At 29.8% G+C, this 25,256-nt stretch overlaps 4 protein-coding genes across 6 annotated transcripts; 2 read left to right on the top strand and 2 right to left on the bottom strand.

Annotated features, from left to right (window-relative positions):
• Positions 1-10,652: 10,652 nt before the first annotated feature.
• On the top strand, positions 10,653-14,156 carry LOC109608520 (BSD domain-containing protein 1). Of its 2 annotated transcripts, none has more exons than XM_020024961.2 (7): positions 10,653-10,866; positions 10,967-11,012; positions 11,068-11,184; positions 11,304-11,462; positions 11,516-11,727; positions 13,508-13,620; positions 13,683-14,156. In XM_020024961.2, the coding sequence occupies exons 1-7, from the start codon at positions 10,856-10,858 to the stop codon at positions 13,982-13,984; spliced, it is 960 nt and encodes a 319-aa protein (XP_019880520.1). In that variant the 5' UTR covers positions 10,653-10,855; the 3' UTR covers positions 13,985-14,156. The 2 variants fall into 2 exon arrangements, with proteins under 2 accessions (XP_019880520.1, XP_019880518.1); XM_020024959.2 differs by having other exon boundaries at positions 10,658-10,866; positions 13,680-14,156.
• Positions 14,157-14,228: 72 nt separating this feature from the next.
• On the bottom strand, positions 14,229-17,908 carry LOC109608521 (ATP-dependent RNA helicase Ddx1). Its single transcript, XM_020024962.2, has 12 exons — positions 17,780-17,908; positions 17,670-17,721; positions 17,436-17,617; positions 17,152-17,374; positions 16,884-17,100; positions 16,159-16,335; positions 15,914-16,106; positions 15,545-15,857; positions 15,067-15,419; positions 14,901-15,016; positions 14,614-14,715; positions 14,229-14,563 (listed from the first exon to the last, which is right to left on the bottom strand). The coding sequence occupies exons 1-12, from the start codon at positions 17,793-17,795 to the stop codon at positions 14,324-14,326; spliced, it is 2,184 nt and encodes a 727-aa protein (XP_019880521.2). The 5' UTR covers positions 17,796-17,908; the 3' UTR covers positions 14,229-14,323.
• A 345-nt stretch (positions 17,909-18,253) lies between these two features.
• LOC109608477 (U3 small nucleolar ribonucleoprotein protein MPP10) lies at positions 18,254-20,440 on the bottom strand. Its single transcript, XM_020024917.2, has 4 exons — positions 20,298-20,440; positions 18,867-20,242; positions 18,625-18,812; positions 18,254-18,569 (listed from the first exon to the last, which is right to left on the bottom strand). Exons 1-4 carry the CDS (start codon positions 20,375-20,377, stop codon positions 18,417-18,419), a joined length of 1,797 nt encoding a protein of 598 aa, XP_019880476.1. The 5' UTR covers positions 20,378-20,440; the 3' UTR covers positions 18,254-18,416.
• A 1,807-nt stretch (positions 20,441-22,247) lies between these two features.
• On the top strand, positions 22,248-23,942 carry LOC109608478 (uncharacterized). Of its 2 annotated transcripts, XM_049970732.1 has the most exons (9): positions 22,248-22,448; positions 22,515-22,565; positions 22,623-22,697; positions 22,750-22,885; positions 22,938-23,014; positions 23,067-23,255; positions 23,325-23,496; positions 23,552-23,634; positions 23,691-23,942. In XM_049970732.1, exons 1-9 carry the CDS (start codon positions 22,253-22,255, stop codon positions 23,867-23,869), a joined length of 1,158 nt encoding a protein of 385 aa, XP_049826689.1. In that variant the 5' UTR covers positions 22,248-22,252; the 3' UTR covers positions 23,870-23,942. The 2 variants fall into 2 exon arrangements, with proteins under 2 accessions (XP_049826689.1, XP_049826690.1); XM_049970733.1 differs by lacking the exon at positions 22,248-22,448 and having other exon boundaries at positions 22,615-22,697.
• The last annotated feature ends 1,314 nt before the right edge of the window (positions 23,943-25,256 follow it).

Below are 25,256 nucleotides of genomic sequence, written 5' to 3'. Positions count from 1 at the left end.
CGAGGAGTTTTTACAGTTAAGTAGATGCCTTGAAATTGTGTACCTAAGTACAGGAGATGATATCTCGGCCATTTCCTGTCTGATTCAAGATGGTGTGGTAAAATTCATGCATGAGTTCGTTACGGAGCGTATGCAAATCGCGGATATGGGAAACGGTAGAATTAAGAAACGTTGTTGATTGCTCTAAAATTAAACTATTTGTTAATATTTCATGGCCGGTGGTTCTACGGTTACATTCCTCCAAAGCTGCGCTGGCTAATCCACAAGACATGTGGAAAAGTAGGTACTGTTAGAAAAGATTTCTTGCATTTGCATTTTAATGCAATACTACTAAATTTAATATTTCAAAGTAATTCTGCCATTTGCAAGGTTTTTAAACATCATCAATAATAATCATAGCCTTGTGTGAATATACAGTTAAAATGTAGTAACACAGTAAAAACATGTATTGAATTATATTCATTAAATAAACTACTTATTCCCATACAATTGTTTTCACGTATATATTATTTTAATTTCTTGTGGGAGCGAATTAAACAGTTATGAATTGGACTTGAACTACTTCTCTAAAGACTTAACAGTTATTTTTGTAACGCTTATCAAAAACACTTAACTCAAACGCTGCTAAGTTTATCAAACGAACATTCATTTATTAATTTATTTTTTTTTTAACTAATTCCAACAAAACAATAATTAACACATTCTCAGATACTTAAAAACGTTATCAATTGACGTGGCGTCAAAACATCTCCAATTAATCCCGCATACTAATAACTCGCATTTGTACTACAAATAATAGGCTGATTGTATAAAGTGAGGAACAATTTCGTTAATTATACACGCATTCGTTCTCGCTAGGCCGCTCATGCGAATTCAGCTCGAAAACGCGCCTGGTGTCCATAAGGTGTTGAAACATCGCCGTGCGCTATGGACTTAGAGCAGAGTGACACACTTGGCGTGTTTCGCTAACGCATTAATAGGCTGTTGCCCCAAATATACAGCTCATCTTTGTCTCCGTTTTTTGTTCTGTTTAATTTTTCTTCAAGGAAACTTCTTGATGACTGTTTCCTCTAGTTAACAACATGTTTGAAACATGGGCAAGATGAGAATAGTACATAAGGCAGATTTGGTGATAAATACATTATGAAATTTACGATTATTGCTAAATAAATTTTAATTAAAAGGTAAAAAATTGCATATCTCTTAAGAGAAATGAACAATGATAAAAAACCTAAATATTTAGGATTATCATATTTGTTTAATATGCAATAAAGTAATATTTACCATATATAAATTGCACCGCAAAAATATATAGAATAATGTATATATAGTTTGAATACCTTTTTTTAAAATAATTTTAAACGGCCTGTATATTGCATTATTAGGTTTGACAATTAAAATTTTTACCAGAATATTTGTTTTTGTCCATTAAATAGAAAAAATTAGACATCGACATTTCTTGTAGTTTTTAAACAATTAGTTTTGCACTTGTAACAGTATTTTACGATTTACGATTACTTTTTAAAATATTTAAAATGAACAAAAGAGAAAATAATCGAAACATTTCAAAAGAAAATTGTGCAATGGCCATTGTTCTTTACGAAGAAGGATAAAATCAAAATGTAAGAATAAGCCAGGATACCATAAGGAGAAGACTAAAGGAAGACAATATAATCCCATACCGTGCTGTGCAGGTCCTTTATTGACTCCAACACATCGCTCGAGATATCTTCATTGGGAGAAAGTTGAGTGGAATCATGTATTGCTTAATGATGAATCTAGGTTTTCTTTCAATGACGATGATAGCAGTAGAACAGGAGGCGACCAAAAGAACATTGCGATCAATGTAATATAGCTGAAATTCTTATTTTTGATTGAGGATCAGTAATGGTTTAGGGAAGCATTAGTTTTGCAGGCACGTACGGATCTACTTGTCATTACTGATGGAAGTTTAACGGCTAATAGGTATATAAGGAAAATCCTAAAACTTTATGTACCCTTTGCTTCATTTATTGATGAACAATTTATTTTTGTCGAGATAAATATTCTGCTGATGAACTGGCCTGCTAGAAGTCCAGATTTAAATACAATTGAACATCTATGGGACCATATGGGAAGATAAATAAGGGCACTTCAACCACCAAATGTCATCAACTAAAGGAAAATGTCATATAAATTTAATTAATTTTAAGTATGAGGCAACATTGACAAGATCATTAACGCACATGGTGGAAATGTTCTAAATAAGTGTAAATAATCTTAATAATAAAATGTTAAAATTTTGTTATATTTAATTATTTGTTAAAAGTGTATCCTTAATTTATTTAAAAAAATAATTTAAGAAAAGTAACATTTAATTTAATTTTTGTTAATTTTGAAAGCGTTCCATAAATTTGCGGCAATGTATTATACTACTTGAATTAGATATAGATACTTTTTTATTTTCGAATGGAGCAAATTATTATGTTATTTCACTATTCGCTGTTTTCTGTATTATTAAAAGATTTAGGTAAATTGGTCAAATAGGTTTTGTCTAAATTCAAAAAACGACAACTGAAATTAAATTCTAAATTTGATGGTACTCTTGACCAACGAAAAAATTTTATCATGGCTAGCATAATCATCAGACTTGCATCCGATAGAGCATGTGACGGACATGTTTCAAAGAATAATTTCTTTATAAATGAACAATATTCACAACGTCCTTAAATTAAAAAAAAACTCACGACATAGAATAGATTAAAATATCTCAAAATGATACTGACTACCTTATTTTGTCTATGCACAATAGTTATAAAGCAGTTATCAACAATAGTTTATTAAAATTATTTTTGGTTAATTTAATTAAAATAATGTGATTTAACTTTTTTATGTTTATATTTAAATTAAATAATTATATAATATTAAAATACGTTTCTATGTACATAAAAGTCTAGAAAAAATTCAAGTTTACAAAAATGTACTTAGACATTCAAGATAATTATCAAATATCCCAGACTTATTATTATCTCAAAATATACAATGTAAGCTTTCCTGTTCCAAAAATTGTACTTTACGAGCCTATTAAATTACATTTTTATAGTTTAATTAAATTAACCACAAAAAATTTAATTGTCATTTTAAAGCATTAACTGTACTAATTATCTTAAAATATAAAAGAATATTGTAATGTTATTAATATACCTAGTTATCTGTACTGTCATCGCTCTATTAATTGAATTATTTTACAGGTTTTAATGGGCAATATATTTATATGTGTGTACGTATGTACAATAATATAATATTAGTATTTCTAGGAATAATCATATTTAAGTTGAGTATAATCTTAATTGCTTATTCCTAACAGTGACGAAAAACAATTTTCTATTACATATATTTCTTATAGGATATAAAAATATGGTAACAGTAAAATTGTTTATTATTTGTAAGTAATCATTATGTATTACTGAAATATAAAATGGGCTTAAAATATATTTTATAATTATTAATTGTTCAGAAAAGATTACAGTAATTATAATAATTTTAAAATAATTTGAATTAGATTAGATTTACGTGTGATTGCGACGTATTCTTTTATACATGATACTCAAATTTACTACTATATTTTTATATAGTTCAAAACAACTTACGTATTAGTTGTGTGTTTAAAAAAAATGAATTAGACATTAAAATATAACCAGAAAATATTGCAAACAATAGATAATTAATATATTTAAATAATTAAGTATATAAATGTAATAAAAATTTAAAAATTAGAAGCATATTATACAAATAATTTGAAATATAATTTACATCCTAATAATTTAAAATAGTGACATTTTTATTTCGTATTTCACAAACCCATTAGACATACGAATAAAATGTACCAGCGAAACCAAATCGCATTAGCCTAGTCTACATAAATCTGTTCGAAGATTGTCTAACGTCAATCCGATCGGCGTAAAAAAAAGCGGTTTATTTGCGCTGCGTATGTGCAATTAAAATAAGCGCCCATTATTCGCATGGACGGGCACGAGATTTAGGAATCGGAGTGCGTTTAAGTGAAAGAACGTACGGACCCGGTGACAGCTAAGATGCACTTAGTTAGCAACTATTGGCCGCCAGATGTCAGCACAGTAGCGGGTGACAGCCACAGCTAATATATATCCGAGATAATCGAGACACTCGCACAGAATCGGACTGGAGGCTATTTGGCAATTTTGTTTTCTTTTTTGTTTCGAGCATTTCATGTGGACGCTGAGTGTAGCATAAAAGGCGGAAAACTGAGTTAAATTCCATTTAAGATTTTGAAAAATAGCATGTCTTTGTCGATTAATTTTATTTTTAGATTGAGCTTATGAAAATGGCGGATGCGCCGGTTTTTAAGGTTACAAATGCTCATATAACTGCTATTATTTGACATAAACGGGAAATAGGAGCTTTTGTATCCACTTTTTTTATATCCCTGAAAATTTGAATCCTCTACATCAACTCTAAGCAACAACATCATAATTATAGCAACTGATTAACCTAAATAATTAAAGATATGAGCCGTGAAGTGGATATTAGCACCTATGATTTTTATTGTTTTTCTGTTATTGTTGTGTCCACCGTAAAAGTAGTCAATGTAATTTAATTCTTAAAAAAAATTGTTTCAATAGATAAAATTATAGCAACTTTTTGCTTAGTGGTCTTTTATTGTTCTGTGAAAATTTAAATCGATTATTTACTAGCGGTTTTTTGCTTATTATACTCCGACCGAGAAAAACAAGAAGATATGTCTAAGAGTTTAAGCCCAAATAAGACAATCGTTTCCCGTATTATTAAAAAAAAATTGGAGAAAGTTGCCAAGTGGTAGCTACGCCAAAATTTGTCCGAGTTTGAAAAACTTGAAAGCAAATCGATAACTGGATAATTGGAATGTCAAAAAACAATCTTGTCGTCAACTGCTGAAATTAATTCAAGAACTGGGAATCATCGGGCAGTACCGCTCCACAAGCCAGTGGTGGCGGGAAGCCAACGGATCAAACTGCAAGATTAGGCTTGTTCTTCCGGAACCAGTTGACAGGGGGCTGGCATCTTTGTCAGTCCCGTCTTCTGGTTTAATTCACCCATATATGTCATATATACGCCCTTTCCCCATATGTGCCATCACATATGTTCCTCATTGGTCATGATCTCCGGATCGGCACCCGGAGAGGGGTTTACACTTTCCCCTCTCTGTCCCAAAAAAAAAAAAAAAAGTCCAGTTTTGACTTGTTTATGATCATATTTACTGAACAACAGTACAATGAGGACGTGTAGTTCCTGTTCTTAATGATGCGTCCAAATGTAATTTATAAAAAAAATGATGGTTCTGCTTATGTTATAGATTCTACAGAGACAAAACTGTACAAAAAGCTTGTTATAACCATAGTGAAACATATTGATAATTCAGTTACGTTATGGAGGTGCTTCAATTCTTCTGGCATAAGAATATATTAAACAATTTGTTTCCATATCTATTGAAAAAATGATTCTTTTAATAAATATGTTTCAACATGAAAATGATTCCAAACACAAAGTCAAAATTGTGTCGGATTGATTAAAAGACCAAAGACCATCTTCAGACATCAACCGTATAGAAATAATGGGGAATCAAGTTTATAACCAAATTGAACATAAAAGGTTTACAGATTTAAATGAATGTCTCACAGCAAAGGATTATGGAGTTGTCATATATTCGGAAAATGGTTTTGATGGAGATGGGCCAAAAGGTTCATACAAAAAGGATATTATACAAAGTTTACATTACATTTATTTCCAGCTCAATTCAGAAAAATATATGAAACATTTTATAGAATCAGTAGTTTTATACTACTGTATAAAACAACAAGATGAAAGAGTTATGACTACTATAATTGAGATTTTAAAAAGTTAGTATAATAATGACCACTACTGTACATACTAGTAGAGTATTTAAAAGTTACAAAAAATGCTAAATTAAATTTCAGTTAAATTAGTTTCGAGAAAAACGGAATAAAAATCGTTCTTAATTTAAAAGTATAGTTTTTCTGTGACCCTTAATCTCTCAGGCTGCAAGAAAGAACTAAACTAAAAAATTATTACTGATACTCTCGGGAGAGAGATATAGATTAGAAATATGGTTAATATTATTTTAACGAATTTCAAAATAAATAAAAACAACTTAATAGTGATAGTGAAATTTATTTTCCATTTTTTAACGAGAAAATATAAAAAAATATTCTATTCCCTATTAAATTAATATTATATTTAAAATATTTTATAAGTGAAATATAATAAAGACAAAAATAAATAAGTCATATGGAGAAATATATGGACTATAGTGGATGTGGCAGAACTTCTCATTTAACAGTTTGAAGCTTCCTTTGACTCTCGAATGCGACACGTGGTCTTGCGTTGTTATATAGAGCGACACGTTAACAAAGTAAGTCTCTAATTAATTTAGTCATGAACTTCATTAGTTTAGATCAGAACTATAGATAGTTGCAAGATAAATAAATATAGTCTAACACAAAAATGTTAAAATATAATGTATAAATTTATTGACTCTATTATTTACGTAATTAATTTTCCGGTTCTTAATATAATATACATGATAATTTAATATAATTTTTTTCTGTACTTAAAAATGTAAAAGGTATTGAAATAATGAATAAAAAATTAAACCATGTATAGTTATAATTAAAACACTTGGAACTTGTTTTCATCAATTTATTCTTCTTCTCGAAAATTATTGAGTATAATTAAAACACTTGGAACTTGTTTTCATCAATTTATTCTTCTTCTCGAAAATTATTGAGATATGTCCGTAACGATGGTTATTATAAGAATGAATTGAAAAATACCAATATGTGAGAAAGTACAACAAAAGTACAAGTCCATCAAATTTAGGATAAAATAATGTTACAGTAAGTGAACTTAAAAATACAAACAACTACAATTTGAATCCGAAGGCGGATGCATCGGTGCATATTCACGTCAATGACTTGAAGGTGTTGCGTTTCGGAATTATATGAACATTTTTATTTTTATGTAATTTTTAATACAAATTCTCATCTATTGTACATTTTTTAATTGGTAAATAGCTGTTTGTAAGACAATTGTCCAGAATACGTTCCTGTATAGTTTTTAACAGAATACGGCGGCATCGGAGTTTGGTTCTGTGGCGGTTTGAGCGGTATGCGATGCGCTCGCGACCATAACTCGCGAACTGCCTGCCATCTGACCACGCACCGCCACTACCGCAATGCCGCACAAACTCCACGGCTTATCTGCATACACACATGCACTGGCCCGCAAAAGGTATCCGAATCGAATGGGCCGCCCTTAATCTTAGCGATTTTTTTATCAATATATTACACCACAAACTCGAAAATATTCCTTACGATAAACACAGGCTATACCAAAATTGGGACAATGGAAAAAAAAATTAGTGACCAAAGATCATCAAGTGACTCTTACTCTTAACGTATTTCTTTACAACCAAACAAAATTGATGTCAATTTGTCAATAATTTTTTATTTTTCCTTATTATTTTTTATATTTTTTATGAAATTTGATGTACAAAGTTTTTTAAAATGTATATAGATTTATAAGAAAGGAAAATTTTTAATTTTTGAACCAAGATAAATTAAACTATATTAATTTTCATATAGCACACTGTGCGTCAAAATTATCACATAATTTTATAAATGGACCATTGTATCATGAAGTTACACGTAATTTCTTCTTGTAAAAACTTTTGTGACTCATTGTAGTAATTGTGACCTCTTAAAAATATTGTTTTACATCTCACTGTTTCCAATAAGGGTGTAAATGGAATAACATAATTTTTTAAAGTCTCCATAATGTACCGTTGAGCACTTAGTCGCGCTCTCTCCATTATGATGACTAACTCCACATGAAAAAACAATCTTGGTAACCCTTCTTCTACCCTGTTTCTCTTCGTGTTATCATCCCTGTCGATAAACCATCTCATAACTAGAGAGATTGTTGATGGTTCAACTTGAATGTAAAGAGTGTAAAGATTAATGTAACTAAGGTACAGACAACTTCAGACAAATTAATTTTATGCGGAAACAACAAACAAAATTTAAAACACCTATGATACTGTGAGGACACGACAAATCATACTGAACTAAATTGAAATAAAACAATTTTTTCCTGTTTAACGTTTTTATTTATAAATGCGCACATGTTTCTATAATTCTGTTGATAAATAACAATAATGAATTCGAATTAATAATCCATAATACCATACATAATATTTTAAAAGTTAAACACAGTTTGTTATATCGTTCTTGTTTAAATTACGCGTTAATTTTGACATTTATTTATGTTCATAAAATAACGATATAATTGTTTAAATTAGCAAATAAACAATAATTTTAAAAAATAATATTAAAATAAATTTTCTGTATATTAAAATACAAAATAATAATAAAAATAATAATAACAATAACAATAATAAACATAAATATTTAGTAAAAATACATACTACTAAAAGGCATTTTTAATATAAGGATTATATGTATAAATTAAGACAATTTTAACTTGTAGATACTTTTCAGAATTCGTTTGTAAAAATAATTATAACTTATTACAAACATTTTCTTATGTAATAATAATAATAATAATTTCCCCTTGCCATTAACATAATATCATTAAAAACATACAATTATACGTATTGCTTTTTATGCAGCGTGTTTACAAAATATGATTTGGAAATTTAACCACAAGTTATAAGAAGAAGAGAAAGAAAAAACTTATTTCAATATCTATTTTAAATATACAATACTTAAAGAAACTTAGAGTTGTAGTAGTTGTTTCAATTTACATTAATTATTCACAATTTTTCAGCTATTCTAAACAAGAGACAAAGTTTGAGTGATTCATTACAACACATCTGTTCTCTTTCATATATGACTTGCCGCCAAGGAGATTCGCCTCGTTAGATCTTTTGCCCTGAATTTTAGTGACATTTTAAATGGCTTCAACGGCAAAAAACACCTCCAGAATTTACCAGAATATTGGTTGACTCCATGAACAATAGGTGTGCAACAGTCGTACAAGCTGATTGTTAGGCAACAAAATATTAAAGCTTCTATTTGTTTTTGGTTTGTTATTCGAAAATTAAATTATTTAAAGTTTCCAAACTTATGTCCAAATAAAAAAAAATAATTTACTTTATATCTTAATAAAAGTAAATTCAATTTATAGAAGCATTTTTATTAATCCCTTATGTAGGAGAAAGAACAGTAACTCTACTTAAATCATTCATTGTTTATTAATTATTCGAATAATAAACAATTCACATTTAAGGTTTCCAAACTTCTATATTTCTTCAAGAATTGCCTTGATGAATTTATTTAAATTTGTAAAATTTTTATGTCAAATTTGGTTATAAACTTGATCCCTCATGTTTTCTATAGGGTTGATGTCTTGAGAATGGGAAGGGCAAAACAAAACATGGATGTTTTGGTCTGTAAACCAATCCGTCACAATTTTAAATCTGTGTTTAAGAATATTTTCATGTTGAAACACATTTATAAAAAGCATCGTTTCTTCAATATATGGAAGTAAATTGTTGTTTATATATCTCTGTACAGTCCAAGGGGACCTACGCCAGAAGAATTGAAGCATCACCATAGTACGTCGTTTTTTCCCTGCAGGATTTTAACATAAGAAAAATCATCATTTTTTAAAAATTTAATTTAGACTCGTCACTAAAATCTACTCGTCTCCACTGTTCAGTGGTCCAGTAAATGGTTTTTCTTGTAGGTCTGGGAACAAACGAAGCTCCATCCACTAACAAACTTCTCACAGTAACAGTAAATCAGGCCATATTTATTTTTTTATTTTAATACAAATCTATGGTCAGCAGTGTGTCAATTTTATTTAAGATTCTATTTTAAAATTTTGAAAGAAAAAATGAATGTTCATGGTACTCATTATTATTCTTGTCAATGTTTGTGATATGTGTACATAATATTAAGCAAATTGTAAAATAAATAATGTCGGAATAGTCTCCATTTTTTTTATTTTTTTTTTTATTATTTCTAAGAAACTCTTTAAAAAGCATCAAAGGTAAAAAGTACTTACATTTTTTAAAAATAAACGAAATAATTTTATGCAGAATGTTTATGCAACTAAATTTTTAGAACATTTTGAAATATTTTAGATTAAATAAAATCAGAAATGCAAACAAATAAATTATTTTATTTATTTATTAGCCAATAAATTTCTTATCAATCTTAATCATCAATATATCAGTTAAAAATAACTGCAAAAAATACAAAAAGGGTAGAAACTGTTATGAAATTATTTTAAAACATATATAGTTTCGGAAAATTTTTATTTTGTCTGATTTATCAGGTATGTATGGTGTATTATTTTTTTTTACTTAGTATCAGTAAACCAATAAAATTGTGTGATTAAATATTTAAATTTAGTATTTTAATAGTTTGCCATCTATGTTAATTCATAACAACTTGCTTGTTGCAGCTGTCTGCTGATCAAACAATAAGAATTTACATTGACATTCAATTATTTACCTCACACACTCAATAAATAGTTCATCAAATCAAAACATTGACAGTTTAATTTTAAATATTGTCCACCAAAAATACATTATCGATTTTCCTGATTTTGAAACGCAATTACTGAAGAAGAAGAGGATTGCGTACAGTAATACCGAGCTAACTTCGGATTAGTGTTATCGTTTATTAAAAAAATATGGCCGCAACTTGTTTCATGGCGTAAAACAAAACAAAGAACTTTCAACCTTCGTAATTGTCAATACAAAATTGTCAGTGCAACATAACATAAATTTTTTGTAAATCAACTCAACAGAATGGCCGAAAAGTAAGTAAATACGTTAAATCTAATGTAAAAATCACATAATTTTACAGAGGGCATTAACCAATATGTCAGATGGTTTATTTACAAAAAATTATGATTTTAGGAATGACAGCTGGTTAGGATCTTGGCTAAATGCTGCAAAGAATAAAGTATAATTGTTGTTAGTTTTGAATTAAAATGTTATTTATTATCTTACATTTTCAGAGTACTGAAGTCTTTGATTTGGTGAGAACAGACCTCGAGGAGTTTGGGTCTGTAGTAAAATCGGAAGTTAACGGTATCGTTTCCTCCACAGGTTCAGTGGTAGAAAAAGCTTTAAAGGTAATATTTCAGTAATTCTAATTAGTTTATAAAAGTGATAGAGCCTGTCACCAAACAGATATAGATTATACACTGTTGAAATTATCTATAAATATTTAACTAATTGTTGACTTTTTTAGCTTGATTCACCTGACTCAACTGCAAGTTCTATGAAAAGGAGCTTTAGTTCCTTTTTAGGTCAAGTGAATACTGTTTTGAATCCAAGCCCCGATGATTCTGATACAGAAGCAATTCTTATTGTTGAGAACTCAGAAACAGTTACTTTAACCAAACTACAGGTAGATGAGATAAATTTGTTTTAGGATCATGTATTACATGATTTTGTTTTTAGCAAGCTGTATATCAGTTGCAAAAAGATCCAGTAACTTATTTGGCTGATCCAGATGAATCATTGTTAAAGCAATTTCAGTGCTGGTTGGAAATTGTGGATGATCAGTTGTCTTCTGAACGGATAGAGAAGCATTTAAATAGTTCAAGTGTTTTAAAAAATCAGTATACTCAACTTGTACCAGATTCAGTTGAACATTCAATATTTTGGAAAAGGTTAGTTAAATTTACCTATTAATAAATTATTCATTTATATTGAATTTTTTCATGAATTTAATTTATATTATTTACAAATCATATTACAATCTATAACTTTAATATTAGTTTATTAATACATTAGTATTCATTCTATGGGTAAATATTTCAATTTGCTAACAGTAAACAAGATATAAGAATTTTATCTACAAAATTATGTAGATACCAGTTGATGAGTAATAACCTTATTCCTGTTAGGTATACTTTATAAACATATTCATAAATTCTAGTTCATATAGTGTTATTTTATTTTACACAGTATGTAACTCGCTAAAAAAAAAAGAAAATAATTTTACTTCAATCTTAAACCATTCTTTTATATTACCTCCTATGTTTTATTTTCGATTTTTTATGTTTACATACATAATTCACTATTTTATTTTTGTGACAATTATGTAATATATTTTTAGTAGTGGAATACTTAATTATTGAAATCAACAATTTTGAGTTGGTTGGGTATGATGAGATCCTTCAGATGGAATTAGTTTTTTCTGGAAATTGCTTGCAGATCTACCAAACATATTAGTGATGAATTTAAATGATTGTTAAAAGGGAATGGATTGTGAAGGGAATTTTCAGATAAAAAAATTTCAAAAAGACACTTAAGCAACTAACAGGATTCATGATTTGTATAGTGGTGGCCAGAGAAATAGTAAACATTATTAATTAATATTAAGTAGCAATCAGTATATTTTATTTAAAATAAATGTATTATATTCTTTCTACAGTTATTCATTTTGTGCCTAAATCAAAATAATTTCCACATAAATTAATTCTTAAATAAAATAAACATAGTACAGAAATAATAAACATTAATAAAATACATATTTATTAAATAATTTATACATAACTAAAACTAATATTCACCGAGATAAAAATTAATAGCCATAATAAATTCATCTAAATTTGTCGATTTATGGTATTTTAATCGACACTTTATATTGTTCTCTCAACTTCCAATTGAATTGTACATGCTCATATTTTAATTAATTTTGAACAAGTTTGGATTATTATCTTTCATAAAAATCCATGTCACTGGTAAATTATTGTTGGTAAATAGTTCCATTACATCTCTCATGATATTATCTCTATGTACGAAACAGTTCATTTTACCAATTATTTTCTCTGATTGTCGTCTGCGATGCCAACATAATGAACCCCATAAGGTTTTCTCTATCTCATACCAAGTTTTAGTAGTGTATAAACTTTTATTTGGAGGACGATGAACATAACTCGGATTTATCTTCAAAATATTCTTCACAAAAATTCTGGAGGATAATTAAACTTTAGTCTTGTTCAAATATTCTTTTTTCCAAGTTTTCTTCATTCAATCGAGGTCCGACTGTTCTACTGAACACACTGATATTGTATGACTCAATTAAATAATTTTTTATTTTCCTGGAAGACAAGAAAGGATTTCTTTTATTAATTCTCCCAAAGTGTTAATAATCAGAGCAATATTTATATTATATTTTTCATTTTAATTATTTTTCCCTAGTGAGTTCAGTAAAATAATATAAATTTTACTAAGAATAAATTCTTATTAATATTACTACAAGACGTAAATATATTTGAATATTTGGTTTGGTTAACCAATTATTACTATGAAGTAATATGCCCGTTTTTAAAATGTGTGACAAAAAACAACTAAACATAATATGTATTGAATAAAATTTGAATTAAATTCTTTTATGAAATATTTTATTCTAAATTTTGTATTGTGAATACATTCCTTTTTTAGGTACTTATTCAAAAAAGCTCTTCTTGAAGATGATATTGCACGACAAGAAGCTTTGGAAAAGAGAGAACAGAAAGAGAAGCAAATGACTGAAGAAAATCTTAAATGGGAGCAAGGTACATTTTGTTCACTACAAGCATTGTTTATTGAATTTTTATTTAATATATTATTTCAGAAGATTTTGCAAACGACGTAGAATTGACTGAAGAAGAGCAAATAAAATTATTAGAGCAGTATGAGTATGAGACTAAAACAAAAAAACAAAGTCCTAAAAGAATAAAAAGTCCAATTGGGGAAGATGTCGTTTTCAAACAAGAATCGCAAAAAAATAAGGCAAAACCAACGAAGAATGCTGAAGATATAATTGAAGAGAAAGCAAATATTAACAAAGTAGACTCATCCAACAGTTTAGATACCCCCAGTAGTAACAGTAGTAGCGCTGAAGATGATTGGGAAAAAATTAGCGACATTGATAAATAGATTTTTTTTCTATTCTATAGAATAAGAGCTGTATTTTGTATGAATGAAAAACTACCTACTTATGTACCATTCAGGTTTACCCAAAATGTAATTGTATTAATTATATTAATGAGTACTTTTATCCAAAATTATTATGTATGATTTACATTGATAATAAAATGCATTTTTGTTAGTGGTAATTTATTTTAATTTTCAAGAAGTTGGTATTAAATATTTTGTACCTAGTCTATTTATGTATAAGATATTGTATTTTATAAATTGTTTATTAATATACAAGTTTTAAATTAAATTAAAAGCCTTTTAATTTCAGTACAATAAATTAGTATAAATTGAATGAATTCATTGTGCTAATTTGGATAAATGCCTCTTCAGATAGAGCAGCTGAGCTTCCTTTTCTAGTTTTGTCAGATCTTTAACAATTGGGATCATCTGCGCTGTGTGAGTTTCGTACGAGGTTCCCTGAGCCGCCCTCTTTTGACCATAAACCACTTTCCCATCGAATTCATCGACAGGCACCTTAAAATCAGTTCCGATTTGTTGAATGGTCACATTAAGATGCTCCTCAATGTCTCCCAAAAACTAAAAATAACAAGATTACTTTAATGCTTCCTGAAACACCAAATGGTTACCTGTGGTTCGTTATACCAAATGCAACACCCTTTAACGTCTGTTAAATTAGTATTATAACAGTTTCTACCTCGTGACTTGCACCATTCGCCATGATACCAAACCTAAAGATAATCATTAATAACATAACAGAATTACTTATTCACGTTTGTAAATTATTAAGGAAATAAAACATACAATTCTCTTAATTTAAAGAGTTAAAAAGTAAAACAAATTCTGTATTATTTCCCAAATAATGCACCAGGTACAAAAAAGATGTTTTTACGAAATACTTGATTTGACAAAATACCTTCTCTGGGACAGTACTGACTAAACTTATAGCCAATCCCATTCTCTCGGCACGTCCTACCCTACCAATTCGATGAACATAATTACTTTTTTCGTCTGGCAAAGTAACATTAATCACTGAAAAAGACACTTTAATTTTGATTCTAAACGAAAAATTGAACTCTTACTAAATGGCAATCCTGTAATATCCAGTCCTCTCGCCGCAACGTCCGTACAAATCAAAAATTTTACCTTTCCTTGTTTAAACAATTCCAAGTTCGCCTTTCTTTCGTTCGGCTTTCTGTCACCATGTAAACACACGCATGAATACTTATTCTTGTCAATACTCTTTAGGAATCTTTCTAAATTGTCACAGTCTAATTTTGTCCTGCAGAAAATAATGGCACGATCCATATTATGTTCGTCTATTGCCTTAACACAGTACGTTCCTTTCAGTAATTTAACTGCTTCACTCATTGCTTCAGGACTATTATCATAAGAAAGGTTATCAGCAGTGTGCACACCATCAGTGGTAATTTGCCTACAAAGTTTCAGCAATTGAATTAATATGTTCTTAAAATTATAATTATTTATATTATTTAAACTATCTAGTTGAAACTCTTAACAATTTTATTCATTTATGATTTGACTATTATCTAGTAGTACCTTCTGTTATCACGCCAACTCTTGTCCTGTTGTGGGTCTACCTTTACAACAACATGATGGACTGTTTCAGGCACAGAATCTTCTCCTTTCAAATCTATCCATGTAGGAAAATGCATAAGTTTTTCCGCCATTTTTTTAACTTCAAACGCATGCAAAGTAGCACTGCAAACAATCATCTGCAATCTTTTGCCATCGGATGTGATTTTCGGCATTTGTTTGTGTAATCTTTCAATTAAATCTGTGTAACCCTGTTTTAGCAATCCATCAGCTTCATCCAAAACAAAAAATCGACAGTTCGATAACGAGAGGTATCCTAAAATCAACTGGTTACATAATCTCCAATTTAAAATTAAAAGGATATTTAAATACCTCCTTGAATTAGATCTTCTAGCCTACCAGGTGTGCCCACAATAATATCAGCCCCTGTGTTCTGTAAAACCGAAATTTGTTCCTTTACATTAACGCCTCCAATAACCAGTAACTCCCTTATTCCAGGTGATTCCAAATATTTTTTAAATTTCTTGATTTGATTGCTGGTTTGTTCTGCCAGTTCTCTGGATGGCTGAAAGGTTTTATTGCCACTGAATTGAACTAAACTAAATTATAATTTTTACCTCAATAATTATGGCCTGTGGAGCGTTATTTGCAATTTTCGTGGTTGCAGCTGAATTACTTTGTCCATTTGTATTAACTACCACATTTTCTTTGGACGCTGACATTATAGGTTGATAACCTTGAGGCAGGCAATATTTAAATGGTGTGTCGCCAAAATTAAAGGCCATCTCGGCATTCTACAAAAATATAGGCTCAATTTTTCAATATATGACAACTAGACCTTTTATAAATTATGTTTTACACTGCATCGCTTTTAAAGATAGTTTGAAGTTTTTAGATTAAATAGATTTACGAACATTTTTAATATATTTTATTCTGATCAGTAATATCATTTGAATATTTGTAGCTCTAGACAGTTAGTATTTTAAATTTATTTTACTTTTTATATATGTAATAGACAAAAATAAAGAACATTTCATTTCATAAAGAGGTTGCATGATGCTGCTCTTAGATATGGGCATTGGGTAGCCCACAGAGAATGGGAAACAATCACTACCAATTAACAATTAATTTTGTTTCAATAATGCAATGCATATAATTTTGTTTAATTTATGAAGGGCATTACACTGTTTCTTAAATTTTATTTTCATAATATATTTCTTGCAATCTAATGCAATTAGTATGGATTGTGAAAAATTAAATATCCACTTCCAAAGATGCATAGTAGAATATGTAATAACTGTATATAAACATAAAGAATATGTGAGGCAAAATTAAGAAATACCTTAAGTACAACTGCTGGAAAAAATGCGACATTGTGCAATTGCTGATTTATGGTAAAGGCACGTCCTAAATCATCTCCATTCTTCAAAAATTTAATTTCCTTGGCATCCAAGTCCAATAAGCAAGTAATAACATCACACTTTCCAAATGGTTCTCCATAAGTATCAAACTGTTTGTTATTAGATTTTTTTCCTGTACCCCCAAATCCAAAGCCAAACCTAAACAGAAAAGTTGATAAAACATATCAAATAACCTGGCAAAATACACACCTGTCTGTTCCTAAGTCTAAATTAGCTTGAAGTGTGGACCAGCCAACTCTACAAAGCCCTTCATCAGTGACAGTAGCTTCAAATCCCCATTTTCCAGAAGACACACCTCTGGTGCATCGAACACCATGCCATTCTTTTTGCTCCCTAGATTGAACTCTAAGGCCATCAGGAGATACTGCCAGAGCATTGCCCCTATCTAATGTAGACATTTTCCATGGTGGAGCTAAATATTACATTTTAAAAATTATATTTTATTTGTAGATATACATAAAAGAATATCTTACATATGTTTGTGGAGGCTTTGGATGTTTTTCCAGATTCTATATCTTTAAGAGTTTCCCACACTATTTGAATGATTGGTAGACAAAATGCAGCAGTTTTGCCACTGCCTGTTTCAGCTGCCATTAAGACATCTCCTCCTCCTAACACCAAAGGAACACCTTCGGCTTGGATGTCTGTTGGTAATCTACAAGTAACATGTTACAATCCGACTAAACAAACAACCATTGTTTACTTACGTCCATTCCAATTCTTCTATGGCTTTAGCGATTTCTGGTAAAACACCGAATTCTACAACACACGAGAAAAATTATAACCTATAAACTATATATTTATTTAATTAAGGCACCTTCGAAAGCGGTCATAGTCTTGAAGTAGAACCAATTGTATATTTAATTTACGTGTATTAATAAAACTCAATTTATATTATGAACAATTACAAAATCACAATTCACCGGCCGATGGTTGACTGCCAATCGAAACGGGTAAATGTCATAATTGTCACAGAGCATGTCAAATGATATTATAAACAATTAGAATTTGAAAATTATATTTTATTGTTTCGATACGGATAAATGTCATAATTGTCACAGAGCATGTCAAATAATATTATAAACAATTAGAATTTGAAAATTATATTTTATTGTTTCATACGTAAAAACATTCTTTAAATCAATCAACCCCAAAAAGTAAGTTTAATAAAATAACCAATTTCTCTGTTATTGGTTCATATATTTGCAAATTATTATCTGCTGGTACAGGTATTATTTATGGAAAATGAAGAGGATTGAACATCAAAAATTAAAAATTTAATTTCATTTTATTAAACTTGTATTAGAAATACCCGAGCTGCCAAATATTTTTAGCTAAAATAATATTTTGATTGATATCTACACAATACGCTTTTAAATGTATTAAAATGCTTTTGATTTAAATCAGTAACAAAAATTAAAAAGATTCATTTATTTTTTTTATTCATCTATAAATTACAACTTAATTTTAGAAGATATCGTTTTGGAATCAGTGTTTTTCTTAGTTTTATTAACTTTATTAGTAATATGTGTTTGAACTTCATCCTGCAGTTGCGTGAAGAAAGCTGATGACGACTTAAGACTCTTCGAACCAGTAGATTCGTCCATCTAAAAAATAAATATATTTAATTATTTAAACCAATAAAATATTCTATGACAATACCTTATTTATATTTCTAGACTTCTTTATCAAAGTCTCTGCATTTTGTTGATTACGTTTATTACTAAAACCTCTATTAGAAGTATTAGTTTTGCTTTCTCTCTTCTCTTTCTCTTGAGCATGATGCTTTTGTTTTAATTTCTTTTTCCTTCTTTCTCGTTTCATGTCAGTTTTGGTTCGCTCAGATTTACCTATAAATTCAATTTGAAAAATTTTTTAACCACACCTACACATGAAATATTTACCTAAGATTTCTCCTTTAGTTTTGTTTTTAACTTCTTCAGGTGCTAGAAGGGCTCCGTCACTTACTGCAACAGGAGCCACTTCTTCCATGTTAATTGCTGGCAAATTACTGATAATTTTTAGTTCTGGTACTGCTGGTTTGGGTGTAAAGTGGAAATTGGACAATGCATCCAACTTATTAAATAATTTACCCATGAGACTTTTAATTTCTTTGTGAAGTTCTGGTTCTTCTTCTGGTTTATCAGCATTGTTTGGGTCCAAAGCTGCCTGTTGTTCCAAATATTCTTTCTCATAAATCTGAGCCAGTGACTCCTTGCTCTTTTCCTGATCCAATACCAATTTCTTTTTGTATTCCAATGGTGTGTCTACTGGTTTTGCTTTACGCTCAACACTATCAAATGCTTTATCCTTTATTCTTTGTCTAATTATGTCCTCTAACTGTAAGGAAGTTTGTTCAGTCATAACAGGTGCAGGTCTGGAAGTCATATCAAATTCAACAATCTCTTCTAATAACGAATTTTGAGGTCTACTTTCTGCTGTAATTTCACCTTTTAGTTGCCAAGGTTTTTCACTTATTGCATTTTCTTCTAATTCTTGTATTTTTTTCTGCAACCTCTCTTGTCTCAATTCCAATGATGACTTTGGTGCTTCACCATTTTCCTCATCATCATCATCATCTTCATCACTGTCAAATTCTTCTAAAAATTTATTTCTTTTGGTCGGTTTCTTTTCTTCCTCCTTTTGTACAAAAAAATCTTTATACTTTGCTGTTTTCACAGGATCCTCTTCATCTGACATATCCTTAAACATATCAACACTGCCTTCTTCATCAGATCCTGATTCTTCAGAATCATTCCCAGAATCAGGATCATCCAGTTTTTTCTCTTCAGCATTTAAAAATGCCTCCATTTCACTTAGTTTAAAGAATTCATCATCCACTACAGATTTTTTGTTTGGTTTATTAAACTGTGATTTTGTTTGATTTTCCTCATCAGAGATATCATTATGTATGTCCATGTTATCACTATTTGATGGATTGTCATCATCTTCTTCTTCATCACTTTCATTAGCGTTAGATTCTTTAACATTTTCTTTATTATGCTCTTCATTGTCATTTATTTCCATGTATTTCTCCTCCAAATTTTTGAATAAAAGGTTTTCTTTATTCACAAGAATTTTACTAACACTGGTTAGCGAACGGGTCAATACAGAATCGTTTTGTAATTCTATTTGTTGCCATATTTGTTCCAAGTCAAAATTTTTTATAATAAGAGTAGGTAGAGCATTTGATTGAATTGATTTTATTTCTTCCCTCTTTGACAAATCATACGTCCGCTTTAAATTGTTTCTTAGTTTTTTATGAAGCTGAACATCCGAGCTAAAATAAAATTAAATGATGAATAAGTTTTTTAATAAATATAAATTATACTCACTTTAAGAAACATTCCGGATTCTTTGAAATCTCTTCGAACTCATCTGTTATGTCTCGTAACAATTTTGTTTTCCCATTCATTGTAATTTTAATTTATTAACGCAACATTCCAAATATCACAATTTAAAAATAAACACGTGTGACAGTTGTCAATTATGTGAGGTTATGTTTTAGAATCAGGGATGCCAATTTCACTCAACATATTTCCAGTGAGAAAAAGAAAGGGATAGTTTAATACAAATAAATCTGAATTAATGTAAACATAGTTTTTTGCAAACTTTTTACTTTTAACTTCTGACCATTCGACAATTTTATTTTTTCGTTTTGATCATACTATAACTATCGTTAAATAAGAAATATACAGTGGTGGCCATAGAAATAGCACACACATTAATTAGGAAATGCACACCTGTAATTAAATACAATCAAAATATATTACATTTTATTTAAAATAATTACTCTCTATTTTTTTCCCCATTATTCATTTTGTACCTAAACCAAAATACTTAAATTTTAAACAAAATAAATGCGAAATGTGGTTGGTCACAGTTTAACTACTGGTACACTGTACTTACACATATTATAATTGAAATCAATTTTGTGTTGCGGAAAATCAATTTTGTGTTGTAGGAAAAGCGTTTGACCCGTCTAAATTTAGAGAGGGACATCATGCATGACGGAGACAGTAGACGTCTGCCCCATAGTGGGAATCTTTATTGTACATGATGTCTCTTTTCGTATTGTATAGGCAGTGATTATTTTATTAATCTTTATAAAATTCGAGTCAGATTATAAAAAAATAACTTAAAGAATTCAATGTAATGTGCATTTAATTGCAATAGTATTTGCACTGGTATTTGTCAAAATTTGTTTGGGGGACAAAGAGGGGAAAGTTTAAGAACTCCTCTCCGGGCACCGGTCCGAAGATCATAACCATAGTGTCAGCTGGGTTCGGAAGAACAAGTCCGAGATCTTCCTTGGGATGAATTGGACTTGCAGGTGTTGCATCCGTTAGCTCCCCACTGCCACTGGTTTGGGGAGCGGTACTGAGCCCCAGGACCACGACAAGGTGGATCCATCCTGGGGACACATGCCCAAACGTGTGTTCCACGAAGTCATCGAATAGTTCTAGAATTTTACGAGGGAAGGTATTTGTTGAACGATAACCGATCAGATATACACAAGGAATTGTTAATGGTATATTACCAAATTTTCAAGCTGCTATCAGAGAGAATTTCATTTCTATTGACGATAATGCTCGTCCGCATCGACTTAACACATCGACTGAAAATCCTGGGCCTAACACAAATGGTGCTAGTTTTATTGCATTCGCCTCTTTTCCCGCGTTAACCGTGTTTTCTTTGTTAGGCCCGGGACTTTTCAGCCCATGTGTTAAACCCTATCTAATATACATGGGATATGCTAAAGGGGCGTATTTTGAAACATCAACCCCACTCTAATATTCTTATAAAACATTCAGCAATAATTTCGCCGATATGGTCCAATGCTCTAAAAAGATATTAATAACTCCATAGAAAGGATGCAGAGGAGGTGTTAACCATTCCAAAAGTCTATGGAGGACAAAAAAGATACTAAATTTGAATAAAAATAAAAATTTCTGATTTATGTTACATTTATTTATTATATTTTATTATTAACTTTACTAAATAAATGTTATTTTCTTATTTTTTCACGAGAACTTGTGAAAAGATAAAATTACAAAAAGTCAAAGACAACATGCTTTGTTATGCAGTTAAACTTTTGAAATCGACTTTAAGTGATATTTCGAAGAATCTTTTACCTAATCTTAATCACTTATAATTTTGAAGATAATATGAGACAATCACAACGTAAGTAAATTGATAAAGATAGATTATCGTTATCAATGGATTAATGCAAGTAATCTAATGTATCAATTTAGTACAGATATTGATTTTAAAAAGGAATTGTTTTAAAATGATTCTAAACAAGGTGATCTTTATAGTAGTTCTTTTAGGTGTTGGTCACTCGGTTGGTTCGGAAACATGTAAATATTCGATAATAACTGAATTTTCCCAACAGACTTGTATTGATCAAAGTGAGGAAGATAAAAGTTATTATTTGAAACAGGATGAATGTACTTTAACTTGTTTACAATATGATTTCGACATTAGTAAGTTGTTTCATTAAATTTAATATTTAAAGAATGGTTTTATACCGCATCTAATAAACATTTCAGATAAGTCTGGCCCTTGTCCTCCTGGTTACATAAAGGATAAAAGGTGTACCAGTAAGTTCAGCAGTTCTATTCTTTTTAAGATACATGAGTATTAGTTAAGTTTTATAGGTGACACAAGTATACCATGTGACACTATGAGTGATTGTCCTACTCTAAGCAGGTGCAGTGAAATATGTGTTCCAGGTGTGTACCAAATTCAATATAAAGGGTGTTTAATATATTAAATGTTTTTTAGACATACAATGCATGTCCTATCATGCTTATACAAGTGATTACAAAGATACTTATTATTCTGCAAAATTTTTTAAGCCACAGTGCTTAGACGACGGTTCATGGGCACCAAAGCAGTGCAAAGGTGGAAAAACAGGACGGTATGTAATGCCCAAGATAGGAATATAAGTGTATGTTTAAGATGAATTACAGATGCTTCTGTTTTGATGGTGACGGCAAAAGAATTTTTGGTGAAGCTTTATATGATGAATCAGAAGATATGACTTGTGGTAAGATGTTACTAAATATGTATAGTATTATTAATTTATTTTTGAGTGGTAGCTTGTAGTAGAAGAAAAGTGGAACTCATACAGGCAGGTATAAGGAATTATGTATTTTTTCATTGTGATAGTAAGGGCAACTACGAAAAGCTTCAGTGCGATAGGGATCACTGTTGGTGCGTTGAACCCAAAACAGGCGAGCTGAATTCCACCGTAGTTCCTAAAACTGCCATGAAATATTTGCCTTGTTGTAAGTATCCTTAAATAAATCATATCTGTAAAAGTAAATACAGTTATTATTAATAAAGACTGTCATTAGATAGTTCACTGATTGTCGGCAACCAATACCTAAGGCAATGTGAGAGTGAGAAATATGCTCAGGAAATGATTATTGAAGAACTTAAGTATCATGGAGTTGAGCACACTAATTTCAGGTATTTAATTTGTGATGGTGATGGTGCGTTTGGAGCATTCAACGTAAGTAACAGCAGGTAATTAAATTTTAATGTAAAATATTTATTTCTACATTTTGTTCATTATTTATAGACCATATTGTACGTGGAGGGATGGTTCCCTAATTGGATCTTACCAGGGTAACGACATGAACGAAGTTCTAACCATAAATTGCAGTATGTATATACATTTAACTGAAAAGTTAATTGAAAAAGACACAAAATTATTTTAGACTGTGCCAGAGACAATAAAAGATACGGCTTAAATAGTGAGTGTATTTATAATGGCAATTACGCCGAAACGCAATATATACAAAGCACCAGCCAGTTTTACTGCGTCGACGCAGACGGTTTTGCGAAATCGGATCCTTATTCAAGTGGTACCCATGTAAACTGTAGAGATTTTTATTAATTATAATTTTTTTTTGGTACGTTTCATTTATAAAAAGTAATCAGAATAAAAAGAATGACGATATTTTAATATATTAACTGTTTTTTTTAATTCAAACATTACGTACTGTAAGTTTGAACTCTAATTTAAATACAAATTTACTGTCCTTAACTGAAAATGTATTTTATTTTGTATCTCATTTTTTCAATAATAATAATTTTTGTTTGAAAAATGCCTGTTTAATGTAATTAAGTTGTAAACTTAAATTGCAAAAAAATTATAATTTTTTTTCATCAAATAATTTTATAGTTAGCTACAGAGCTAGAGAAGTAGATAAATAGTAAATGGATTTATTTGATTACTTTTAGTGTATGTATAGTATTGGACAAAATTAGAGAGACTATCTTAAATATTAAATAAAATATTTAAAAACCAAATTATAAAATATTTATTTATGCCCACTACTTTATGTCTTTTAGTTCATTTATGTCACACACGATCACTGAGAGAAAAACTGTTTTCATTCAATTTCTGTATATTGTGTTTACATTAAGAACAACATTTGTCGGACGATTTAAAAAATAAAATTATTGTACTCTATAATTCATGAAGATCGCAGTTTCTTGTATCAAGGTAAGTGATCAAAAACAATTAAAAAGTTAGTTCATGGAAGTGTGGTGAATCGAAAATGAGGTGGGTGAAACAGAAAAACGTCCGGAGCATTAGATCGTGTCATAAAAATGCTTATAAGAAATGATACAAGGATGTCCACAAACTAAATTTTAAACGATTTGGAAGATCAATCAATTAGTTCGAAGACAATTCAGCGTGGGTTAGTGGAGGCAGGGCTGCTAGGAAGACATCCGGCAAAAAAACCCTGTCTTTCAAAAAAGAATCGAGAAGTAAGACGTCTTTTCGCTCATAGGCATCGGAACTGGACAGCAAGCGATTAGAAGTATGTATTATTTTCGGTCGAATTATAGTTTTTGGAAGTGATGGTGGACAGTTTGTTCGTTGTCCTAAAAATAGTAGACTTAATTCAAAAACTATTAAACATTGGTTAGGAATTATTTTTTCGCTTACGGAATGGGCCCGATTCACAAAATAGATTGCAAAATGAATCGTTTTGTCTATCATAACATATTAGAAGATGTCATGCTACCCTAATGTGAATGGGAAATGCCATTAAAATTTAAATTTCAGCATGACCATGACTGATATGTTTAACAAAAAATCAATCCCTTAAATCAATGTTTTCCGATCTTAATCCAACAGGAAACTTGTGGGAGATTGCGGATAAGAAGATTAGAGGAAATTGCCTCATAAATAAAGGAAATTTGTTTGAACAAATAAAAAATGTTTATAGAATATACACGAGGAAATTTCCAATCTAATCTCGTTTATGCTA

The sequence above is a fragment of the Aethina tumida genome, chromosome 1, assembly GCF_024364675.1.
Source record: "Aethina tumida isolate Nest 87 chromosome 1, icAetTumi1.1, whole genome shotgun sequence".
NCBI classification, from domain to species: Eukaryota; Metazoa; Arthropoda; class Insecta; order Coleoptera; family Nitidulidae; genus Aethina; species Aethina tumida.
This window is presented reverse-complemented; position numbering and strand designations above follow the sequence as displayed.